The following is a 12,730-nucleotide window of genomic DNA, read 5'->3' as shown; positions in this document are numbered from 1 at the left end:
GAGTTCTTAGAAGAATAAAAAGTCATCAAAGCACATGCATGTATCCCACATGCATGCACTCTTGCACACTTGTGTACGCACGCACACATGAAATAAAACTCTCATCAAACATAATGAACATATGAAAAATAAAATCAACAATGAACATATGAAAAATAAATCATCGCCAATTTACGCATTTGAGCAAACCAAAACAAAATCAGCAGTAGCTCTCACAATTCCGTCTCCATCTACCAAAACTATTGGAAATGTTTCAAAAAAAGTAAGCATACAGCGTACAAAGAGTTCATGCCCTTCCTTATCTCTAAAGATTGGGTGTCCTAACCTCCCAACAGCTATTCTATCTCCGTTGTCCATTGAGCTTGCTCTAAATAATCCTCCTTTCGCTGGATTATTATCGATGTAATCATAAAAACTATACATGCATTTATTAGTGTCGAAATAGTGTTTTCATCAGAAAGCCAAAAAAAGCAATGGGCAGGCTAAATCACAAGTTATTCAGTGAAAGACATACAATAATGGGAAATTAGAGGACAGAAAGTATTGCTAACAACCAGCAACAAAAGTATAGCAAAAACACAAATTAAGCTGGCACAAGTCCTAACTCCTTACAATACTAGTCAGAAGAGCTTCAAAATAATGATGGAAGAAAATATATACACCATAAGGCAAGAATGATTTCAGCAGGAAGATATCAATGGAGACCAAATCAGGAACATTGTGGGAAGACTTGGCTCATGAGGACAACCTATATTAAGATTCTTTAGAACAACGCATCAAAAACAAAATCCAACACCAACAAGAAAAGAGAAGCATGAGCAAGCATAAAGCCTCCAAAGAAAGAAAGAATGAAAAAAAGCAACCCAGTGGAATAACACATGCCTCCAGAAATCAACTGCCTGCTTCTCTTCTTGACAACAGGTGGAGAGGACTTCTCACTTTTCCCAATAGCAGCTTCCATGTCAATCTCTTCATTGTCAGCTCTTGGATTAAGCCCTTCATCAGTACAACTGCACTCCTCCTTTATATCATCAACATGATTATACTCAATCCCTTGGGCTTTCAATTTCTTTCCTAACATCCTCTTCATCTTTGGTGAAGCTTGTTTTGCATCAACACTTTCAACATCCAGATGAGATCGATGGTTTCTAGGTCTTGCACTTTCTCCATTATCAGCTTCCCTGCTTCCCAAACTACCCTCCACGCAGCCTTCATCCACTGCTGTATTACGCATTCCACCCACAAACCCAGCTTCCATATACTGTGGTCCATGAATAAAACCTTAAAAGTTACAAGTCTTCTCGACCATTATTCAAGAAGGCATTGCCAAGAAGATATCAAACATAAAAACTAAGTTTCCATAGATGTTTACCTTCCTGTCACCATTTTGAAAAGGAATTTGTCCTGTATGCTCAGCTCTTTTGCTTGGTGTTCGAGAAACCTGAGGAGAACCCCCCCTTTGTGAAGCTTCAGCCAATGTTAATGCAACTTGAGCAACTTCATCTTCATCAGGATCTACCTCTGAATCAAATTCCTGCTTTTTTGGCGCCATGACCTTTGCTTTGTTATCTTTATCATAAAGATATGAAACAGGAAATCGAGGAGTCCTCTTTCCAACAGCCCGAGGACGGCTACCTGCCAAATATATAAACTTGGAAGTTAACAAAAAGCTCCAAGTTACAGACAGATTTGACCAATTTTCATGGGATCATGTGGTGAACATATTCCTATAACAGAACAAGCACCATTCAGAAGTTAAAGAAACATCAAATGCTTGAAAGGAGAAGCAGGATATGGTCAGAAACAAATTTGTTTCATACACACAAGAAAATTACATTATAATAAGAACATTCTTTTTATTAGAGAACAACAATGAGCTAAAGAAGCCGAAGCTTCATGATTGTCAAATTTCTTGCACCTATCTTAAAGAATTGCCGGCGATGAACTCAATTGCATGGAATTTTGTAAACTTCTCAATGGTTTTTGTTAATCCATCTTGGTGATCCGCATGCATGTGACTTATAGTTTATTTGATTTTTTTCTCCAGAAAACCCATCCTTATCCTATCAGTAAATAAGAACGCTGTTGATGGAATGAACTCTATGTTTCTAGATGTTCATCACTGGTTCTGGTCCAAAGACACCTATGTGATGTCGTCGTGCAGTTGGGTAAAGATGGCTCAGCAACCATAAGTTATTACTTCACCTGCCAATATTTTCCATGACCATTACAAGGGCATATATACTTATTAATAACATCAACATGGACCAACCACAAGTTTCAAAAGACACCAAAAGCATCATGGTTCAATCAAACAAGCCAATTGAACAATACCTTTGGGGATACAGAAATGAAAACAATGATACCTCACCCCATACGAAAAGCAAGGGAAGCCGAAGCCTCTACCATGCTAATTATTGAATTTCCCTCAAAGGAAGAGCCTTTGGAACAAAACCTTTCATGGCTTACACTTGGAGTCCACACTGTGGCTACCACTTCCTCGGCCCCTAGACCAACTAGGGCAATCGAAACTGAAAATTGGATTGTCACTCCCCATCCATTGAATCCATCAAAGGGATCCATCGACATTTCCAAGTACATGTGCCAAAAAAACGGTTTGGCGCAGGGTGCCTATACAGACACCCTGTGCAAGGCCAGCCCCTCCGGCACCATCACTACTATCATAGAAAATACGGTCGAGACCATCGATAATCCCAGTGAAAACTTGGGCCCAGTCAAGGAAGAAACTAAAAATAAAAAAAAAATGAGGACTGACCTGCCGATGAAAATCAAGAAGAACAAAATTTTGAGGTAGATGAAGAACCTCCCTCTAAGGAACTCATATTCTAAGCTGGACAGTTTAAGAAAGGATTCCACAGTAGTATTATTGTTATTGTCCAAGAAACCTTAGACGTCACCTTAGGAATTGAGGAATAGACTACTAAAATTGGAATCTCTTTGTCACCAGAAGAACGAGGCAAGATGGTCTCCCTCTTAAAAGAATACATGGATATCTTCCCCTGGTCCTATGATGACATGCCTGGCTTAAATCCCGAATCGGTACAAACACCATCTTGTATTCCATGAATAGGTAAAAGTCGAGAAACAAAAATTATGCCGTCAAAAGCCTCACCTGGAACTGAAAATAAAAGAAGAGATTGATAAGCTTTTGAAGACCAACTTCATCTTACCTGTATCATAGGAAAAACAAAAAACTCTTCATTATCTTTCAACAAGTCAAGTCAATTTATTGGTAACTTAGAGCTAATGTTCGTCAGATCACCAGGACCTAACATTGTTGGTTAGGAGTTGTGATGGAATAGGTCAATTTTCATTCAGGTATTTCTGTAGAGCCTTATAGAATTTAAAGTAGGAGATCCATGGCAAAGATTGTTTGGGGAATCTCCCTGCATGCGGTTCCATTCAGCTGGCAATGAAACAATCCAAGCCCGAACTGACGATAATCTCAAAATTCTATGTTCCATTTTTCAACAGATGCTTCAAGTGTCAAGGGAGCTTGTTGACCAGCTTATCCTGCAGTGCACTTTCAACATGACCATGTGGAGCTCCACATAAAACCTCCTTGCTGCACAACAGGTTATACCAACTTTCATGTCCTCTTCATGGCAATATGGAATATATCCTCTAAGTCCAAAAAGCTTGCATTCTTTGGACAGTGTTACCTAGACATTTCACCTCTAGCTCGGTGTCACGTGACAAGATGTCAACACGCATAGACACGTGGCCGACATTTAATTGTAGGTTTCTGCTGATGTCATATGTTTTGAGCATGTATCGACACTTTTTATTCAAGTGTCATCCAATTTTTAACACTTAAATTATGGTGCCCGCGTAGTAGCGCAAACAACTTACGTCACATTGTAAGGTCCACAGTTCCATTCGTAAGAACCTCCTTTCTTCTTCTTTTTTTAAGGTCAACATGGTCAACTACTTTTAAATAACTTAAATAAATGCATGTTGTAAAAAGTAACAAGATGCTTGCGAGGCTGCACTAATATGCTATCCACTGCCAGCTAGTCATTCACAAATAATAAGCACATAAAAAAACCTTGAAAATATTTATTAACTGAGAAATATTGTATAGCTCATAAAATGAGATCCAAGGGTGTGGAACCTCACAACGTCACCCCATTAGGCACTAGAAGCAGTACAGCCTACCAAAACGACACTCACAATGGAAGTGATCAATGCCTAGAATTATATTATATACTATATAAAGCTATTTACTATACGGCCACGTCAGACAAGTACTAGCTTTTTCACCTCACGTACTAGACACTCTAATACATACTAAACACTCGCGTCGATAGACACCTAATACATACTAGATACCGATACGAGTGTCAATATCCATGTAACACTGTCTTTGGAAGATGCACCTCTCAGCTATCTTTGGAGTATATGGAAGGAATGGAATGATTTCCCAGAACCATCAAACACATAGTAAGTCAATGAGGAAGGAACGGAGAAGTTATAATTTCCTAGGCACCTATTTAAGAGGACTTGCAACAATTCAAAGCGTAAAGCATGATTCAGGGATTAAGGACAATCAACATAAGATTTTCCTATAACCATGGTCTAGAATAATGATGTATAGACCGGATCAGCCAATTCAAACCGGAAACCGGTGAACCAGTCTCAAGTCTAGTTCAATCAAGCATAGTGGACAGGAAGGTCATTGAGGGGTATGTCTCAATCTGAAATGCTTGCATTCTTTGGAACATTTAGTGTTATTCGTTGTATCTATTGTTATTAATGGTTTGTGATTTAATGCGCACCGGATGGTCCAAATTTAGTGTTATTTGCACTTTTTATTATTTAGTATTATTTCTAAATTTGTAACTCTGCCATGGCTAGTCCCAAGTCAGTCATGTTGGTCTCAAGCCCGGATAAAGGACGGTTGTGTTAGGTAGGGCAGCCAGCATATAACATTTCCATATCGTTTCATGAATCCTGAACCTATGTTATATGGCCATGCTTGGGCATGGGCATTCGTTGTAATGACAAACGGTATGAGAATAAATAGATCTTAATGGCGAAACAGGATTTATGTAGACAACCTAAATAGTTGGAATAAGGCTCAAATGATGCTGATGATTCCTGAATTTGTTTACAGTTTTATTTCTTCTTTCCTGGTAAAGGTGTTCTCCGACATTTTTGGAATTTGGAGGCTCTTTATTAGCATCTCGTTTAGTCTTTTCCCATGTTTAACCTTGTTTTTTCATGATAGTACCTAAAATGTACTAAAATGTTTTATCAGGCTCTTTACTAGCACCTTGTTTAGTCTGTTTGTTTCCCAATTTTTTCCTTATTTTGATATTTTTGTTAATTTTTTATTTATTAGACCAGTCCGACTTGTCCAGCTCTGCTAGTCCAACTAAACCGGTGCCCTCACCAGTCCAGTCCAGACAACATTGGTCCTAATCTGTCACCAGATTGACTGCTCCTCCTGATGAAGTCTTTGACTTTGATGATGATTTCTTCAAGGAAGCTGATCCATTAGAAAGACTATTAAGAGAATAGATCATGGAATGTCTGAATGATGCTTGTTGTGCATCTACGAATCAGTGGCGCTAAACTAGTCAAAGAAAGATCCATATTCACCATTTTCAGAACATGGCTCCAGTTTTGAAAGTGACCCACTGAACATTAGGTGCACGCCCAAAAAAGAACCATAGGCATGGAACAATCCTAATATGATGGAGGAGATCATCAGCATGTCCATCTAAAAAAGACAAATATTCCAGAGGTACTCAGATCCACGAAGGAGTTAATTCCCAAATCAAATTAGGTGGCTAAGATTCCATGTGATCCACTATCTCTCTCGAACAAGGCTAATTTATCTATGTATTAGTCACTAAATGCATATGCTGCAAGTGGACGCACTCTTTCCTAACAAAAGTATCATTTAAACAAAACTATACTCCAACCATATTCAAACTAGAAAAAGATTTCCTTCCTAGAAGCAGATCCTAAGTGTTAACCCCTCATCAGCACCGCACTGCTAACACCAAAAACCGAACTTCTTTTTTTTCTGTTTGGTGGATCATTAGGGAGATTTGAAGCCATGATGTCGTACTGCAATTGTAAGATTGAAACTAAGTTGATTCCCCTGAGTTCCATCTATTTCAGTAGCAACAGCAATCAACCAAAGTACTTAAATCTTGCCTTGCTATCAGTAAAAGTCAAACTTAGTTTACCGAAACAAAAGTAGAGAACTCATTTCAATTCAAGTTTGAAACAGCAGAAACCATAAAATTAGTGCAATACCACACACACAACCATTATCAAATGAATCAAAAAGATTCTCATCTTTTAACTTGAATGAAAATAATAAGCACTTCTTATCGAGCCAACGATGTGGTAAAGAAAAAAAGTTCAATGGAATATAACAAACATAAAAAGAATGAAATACACTAACTTCATAAATCACATACCAAATGGAAAATAACAACATCAATAGTACAAGAAAATTCTATAAATTTCGATATACCCAATGAAATTATCAAAGTGGGCAATTGCATGGTATATTGGAAAGATCATTTAAAACTAACACGATACCTCCAGAACGTCTTCTCTTCAATAAAGACAGGCATCCATACTGTGATGAAATAGCTGGATTCTTAGACAAATCAGGAAAAGGCTGGTCCATGTCCTTTGACATGCCAACTCGGGGTTTTCCCCGAGCACGCTTATGAGGTTTCCTAGACATTCCTACACCTTCATTGCTCTCTCGATCACTATCACTCGCCTCCTGCCAATTCACAATCTATTAACTCCAAGGGCATACAAAATAAAACCAACGGTTTCAATAGGAAAAAAGGAAAAGCAATGTAAGCACAATTTTCAACAAGAGGTAAACAGAGGGTTCAATAAGCATCACTAGTGATTTGATTGAATTAAGTTTCAAACATCATCAAGCGCAAAAAATAACAATAAAAAAGAACAAAATAATTAGGAGTGATTCGATGAATTTTCACTCTTCAAACTCGGATACAAATTCTACCTGTTAGTTCTCTTGCTACGTTTCAATTATCTTCTAAGCTCTAAACCACCTTATTCACGATGAGAGAGAGAGGATAGACTGCTCTATTTAAAAGAGATAAAAGAGGTGGTTACGCTTTGAACCACCTTACTCACAGTGAAAGAGGGTGGGCTGCTCTATTTTAGAGAGATAAAAGAGGTGGTTGACCCCCTGCTCTCCTACCATTTCCAAGAAATGGTGGCCTCTTGGAAAAACGGGTGTTTCTCATAGACATTGCGTTATGATTATAAACAAACAGTGATTCAAAAAGCGGACCGCCAACACCTAGGCGGTCTGAAAGGCCTGGGTGCATCGCCCAGGCCTAGGCGGCCAATTTGGGCAATCGTTCCATGGGTGGCCGCCTAGGCAGTATGGAACTCGCCTAGGCGGGTGCCCAAGGCCTACGCCCCGCCCAGGGGCAGAAATGACTTTCAGTAGGGGCAATTTTGGTCTTTTTTTTTTGTTTTCAAGGGCCCAAAATTAGAGTTTTAGATTCATTTGAACCCTAAAACTTGTTGGAGCCAATTTTAGAGAGAAAAAACCCCCAAAAAACTAGTTTTTTGGTAAATTTTTAGGATCGAAGGGTTTCTCAAAGTTAACAAAAATTGATCAAAACATCACTCGTTGATATTAGATTTACTTTTTGATGTTTTGTAAAGTTATAAGGGGTTTTTTAAAAGATTTTGAGTATATAGAAGCATCTTTGAGGTGGAAGTTTGAAGATTGAGCAATCAAACTCAAAGTAAGTGATGTGATTTTTTTTTATTACTTTAGTAATTTGCATTATTTTTTAGATGTCTTCTTCGGGATCTAATAAGAGTGGTTATTCCGGTTGGAAATATGGCTATAACCCAGATCCTAATGATAAAAATTGCATAAGATGCAAGTTTTGTGAAAATAATACAAAAAGGGCATAAACCGGTTCAAGAAACATCTTGCCAGTATCGGGGGGGATGTTGTCCCATGTAAAAAGACTCCTGATTTTGTTAAAGAGGAAATAAACATTTTTTTGAACATGGTGAAAATGAAAAAATATGAGAGATTAGTATAGCAGAGATTAAGTCCGGGGTTCGAGTCAACTTTGATGATGATGAAAGTGATGAGGAAATTTTGGGAAGGGATGTCAAGAAGTTGAGCAATTCATTATTAAGATATCAAAAGGCAGTGAGTGCCATGAAGGAAGCTGTAGAACTTAAGAAGGATGCATGGGCTCAGTATGGGGTTTCTATTATGACTGATGCTTGAAGTGATAGCAAGAGAAGAAGTCAGATGAATTTGCTTGTGAATTGTCATGTAGAGACTATTTTTTTGAGGTCTATTGATGCCTCTGATCATATCCATGATGCCCATTACATATTTCAAGTGATAGAGAAGGGAATCAAGGAGGTTGGGGAGCATCTTATTGTACAGGTTGTGACAAACAATGTTGCTCCTAATGTTGTTGCATCTAATTAATTGCGCATAGCTTATCCTAGAATCTTTTGGACACCATGTGCAGCACATTGTATAGACCTCACACTTGAGGCTCTTGGCGGTTTAATCGAGATATCAAGTGCAGTGAAGAAGACCAAGTTAGTTACAAATTTCATTTATAGCAACCATCTCACCCTCAGCATGATGCGTACCTTTACAAAGAAGAAAGAGATTGCGAGGCTTGGGGCCACGAGATTTGCGACTTAGTACTTATGCCTAGATAGCATACATTCGAGGAGAGTACAGTTGAGGCAAATGTTCATCTCAGATGAGTGGAGAGCATGTAAGGGGTCTACGGATCAGGTTGGGAAGAAGGTGAGAGATATTATCCTTTCTAAGGCTTTTTGGCAAGGAGTGAAGGGCGCTCTTAAGGTATTTTTTTCTCTTATCAAAGTCCTTCGTATGGTTGATAGTAACAAGCTTTCTATGAGCTACATATATAATGCTATCGAGAAATGCAAAAGAGAGATAGCCCAAAATTTCAATAATAAAGAAACCCGTTACAAGCCTGTTTAGGAGATTATTGATGAGAAGTTCGATAGGCAGCTACATCGGCCATTGCATGAAACTAGTTATTATTTGAACCCAGCTTTTCTTTATATTGACAGGGATATACAAACAAATGACACAATTATGAATGGATTAATGATTGTGTAGAGGTGCCAGTCCCTAATCCTGATATGTAGGATATTATATGCGATAATGAGCTCATAAATTACAAGTGCTCATTAAAGTCTTTTGGGAGTCCAATGGCGGCAAAGGACCAAAATTAATCTAGGTATTAATAATATTATTAAGTTCATCTTCATCAAGTTCAAGTAATCAAGTAATTTTATTATTTCCTTATGATTTTTTCTATATCTTTATAGCCCATTGGTGGAGCCAACATGGGTGAAGTTCACCAAATTTACAAAAGTTAGCCATTCGGATCTTAAACCTAACCAATTCTTCATCCAGTTGTGAGCACAATTGGAGTACTTTTGAAGGGGCAAGGACATAAGGGTAATTTGTATAATTTTATAAATAATACATGAACCATAAATATTATTCATACAAAGATAAGGAACAAGCATGAATCAAAGAAGCTCAATGGCCTAGTCTATGTCAAGTACAATCGATTCTTGAAGGACAGCTAAGAGAGATACGAGAGACCCCATCAGATCAAAAATATGGACCATGTTATGGACTGGTTAGTTGATGATGATGAGGTCGAGAGGCATGAAGGATTGACATGGGACATGGTAATGGATGCTTCAAGGACATCAGCTGACCCTCCTAGGGCCACTAGATCTTCTGCATAGAGAACAAGGATGGAGGAAGACGAGGAAGAAGAGGCTGATTCAAAAGAGACGGAGGAGGACGGGGACAACCAATAGGTCGAGGAGGGTGACGACTCCGTCGACTCCAATGAATATGATGCCAATGCAGCTCACCCAAGATTTGATGATGAATGTTGATTGTTGAATAATTATTAAACTTTGAAGTTTGAACTTTGATTGAAGTATTGTGTATTGAACTATTGAAGATTCTTTTGAGTCTTCAAGTATTACTTTCATAATTTCATAATTCAATTTTATTTTCTTTCTCATGGTGGTGTATTGTACTACTGGTGTGTAATGCTATTTGATAACTTGGTTTGATAATTTGGTTGGTTGGAAAATTTTAAGTTTTAATTGGATATGGTACATGAACCGACTTATGGATTATGGTTATGCTTATGGAGTGTGTATTAAATGCTAATATGTAGTATAATTTGAATTATGTACTGCAATACAAATAACTAATACTGACATAACTGCAGAATCCTTATTTATATTCAACTGGGCCGCCCAGGTTCTGAGTGCTCGCCTTGGCGCTGGGTGGCCTGGACCCCCCAGGCCGCCTAGGACCCGCCTAGCGCTTTTTGAAATGTTGTAAACAAAGATATGGGTCTTCTAGAGTGAGGAAAAAGGTTTGTACCCAGTAGTGAGGACTGCTGTTCTCAACTCAAGTGGAGTGCAGATAGAAAGAGAGAGACAGAGAAAGGGAGGGAGGAGGGAGTTATGATATCCAGTGAGCGAGCGTCTGCCCGCATTGTTATATTAGAAGAAAAAAAAAGGAGTTCATGACCTATATTTTCCATTTGTGATTTTGGCCCTCTTTTTGTGTGTGAAACTTTAGGCAACATGAGCTCATATATGCCTCAAAATGAACTTTTTAGTTCTCAATTTGCACAAACAAATTCATCACCAGAATGCCCTCAAACCATGGTTTGGGGTGGCATGCAACGTTACCTTAAACTAATGCAATAATGCACAATCATCTAAAACAAATAGCATTTTTTTGTTTGATGCACAAAAAAAATGGACTGAAAAGCTCAAGTTCCCGTATTCCAACAACAAATTGGTGGAAGTTACCAATAAATATTTGATAGCTTATAACAAAGTTCTCCACATCTGTACAAATTGTTAATAACAATACACCAAGAATACTATTAGAAAAGAAAACAGCAGGATAAATCAACTAGAAGAGGGAGCCATCAAATCCTACCAGAATGATCCACCAGTTGGTAGGATGTAGTGCGTCAGTAAGAACCCTCAAAGTACAATTTTCACAAATGTGATGACCCTTTGGAATCAGGGACATACCAAAAATATCCAGTGCTCCAACATGGAATATCCCAATAGATAACTAGACCCTCTCACACTCACTCCCAGTTGGGAAAACCACAATTACTGGAATCTCCTAACCTGGGTGTCAACCCCACACCGTGATCTCGCTCCAGCAATCCAAGAGAGGGAACTCCATAGGGTCATGATGTTTAAATTTTAAGATCTCCATCCCACCTTTTAGGGATAGCCTCTAGGTGCTCCAAGGGGTAACAATTGGCCAAGAAGATTATCCTTTTGGATCTTAATTGCAATCATACTCTCTCTCTCTCTCTCTCTCTCTCTCTCTCTCTCTCTCTCTCTCTCTCATGCTTTAGGCGGTTGCGAAGTCTAAAATCGTAAATAAAGCAAATTTCTCTCTCTCTCTCTCTCTCTCTCTCTCTCTCTCTCTCTCTCTCTCTCTCTCTCTCTCTCTCTCTCATGCTTTAGGAGGTTGTGAAATCCACAATAGTAAATAAAGCAGATTTGATATGCTTTTGGAGGTTGTAAAGTGAGAAATTATAAAGGGAAATTTATCAAAGGAAAATGTTGAGATTAGCACACTAGCTCATATGAACATATGAGCCCAATGGCCCAGATTGAATCTAAGCTGATCTGACGGTCATGACCTCATTTCGTATTTTAATTTTAATTTTTTTTATACAAATCCAAATAACTTGAAATTTTAGGCATACATTCTTCTCATCAAGGCGTACCTAATAAAAATATTTTAAAAATAAATTGCTAAAAATAAATTGACCAAAATAACTCAGAAACATTTCAGGGGTATTTTGGTCAAATTATTTCTTGCAAATTAATTTTTTGATATTTTTATTAGATTCTCCTATTTTTTAAGAATACACACCTAAAATTTCAAATTATTTGGATTTGTCGAAAAAAATTAAAATTCAAATACGAAATGAGGTCATGACCGTCACATCGGCTCAGATTCAATCTGGGACGTTGGGCTCATATGAACACATATGTTCATATGAGCTAGTGGGCCAATAAGAGATGAACTATTTAACATTCTACCCAATTGTAACTATTCCAACTCAAAATAAGTGGTTTTTTAAGGGTATTTTGAAATTAAATCAAAAGATATGAGTAAGGTGTTAAATAGTTCATCTCTGATGGGTAATTTTGATCAATTTCCAAATTATAATAAAGCAGATTTTATCAATAAAAAAATCTGCTTCCTTGTATTGTTATTAGTTATCCTAATGTGCTCGTCAACATTTTCTTTTTATTGTATTTTTTGGGGTTATAGTTAAATAAACTACTCTTTAACAGAATATAAATTATTATACTAGTAAAATTTAATTAATAAATAATCATTTTACTGCCCATTTTGTTGCCCCATCATTCACTGTATTTTTTGATATTATTGATTTTAAATTTTTTAATTCCCTTCAATTATTATTTATTGATTAAATAATTGTGCAAAGAAATAAAACAAACAATGAATATATGGTCCAGATCTTTTTTTGTTGATTGATCCCCATTCCTCAGCCCTCTATCCCAAGAAGCAAAGAAAGACAACAAAACATGCATACAAAAAACAAGGACTGACAAGCAAAGAAAG

General features: G+C 37.5%; 1 protein-coding gene across 12 annotated transcripts in view; it reads right to left on the bottom strand.

Annotated features, from left to right (window-relative positions):
* The window catches only part of ALY3 (DNA binding protein), a 35,389-nt gene that overhangs the window by 14,157 nt on the left and 8,502 nt on the right, over positions 1-12,730 (bottom strand). For all 12 annotated transcript variants that reach the window (XM_088857616.1, XM_088857660.1, XM_088857637.1 and 9 more), the window contains 3 exons: positions 6,583-6,775; positions 1,373-1,635; positions 883-1,261 (listed from right to left, as the gene is read on the bottom strand). In XM_088857616.1, the coding sequence (XP_088713742.1) occupies positions 883-1,261; positions 1,373-1,635; positions 6,583-6,775 (835 nt within the window). The remainder of the gene's footprint in view (positions 1-882; positions 1,262-1,372; positions 1,636-6,582; positions 6,776-12,730) is intronic.

The sequence above is a fragment of the Amborella trichopoda genome, chromosome 1 (assembly GCF_054954075.1).
Source record: "Amborella trichopoda isolate Santa Cruz 75 chromosome 1, AtrichopodaSantaCruz75HAP2 v2.0, whole genome shotgun sequence".
NCBI classification, from domain to species: Eukaryota; Viridiplantae; Streptophyta; class Magnoliopsida; order Amborellales; family Amborellaceae; genus Amborella; species Amborella trichopoda.
The sequence above is the reverse complement of the archived record's forward strand: the minus strand, read 5'-3'. Positions and strand labels throughout refer to the sequence as shown.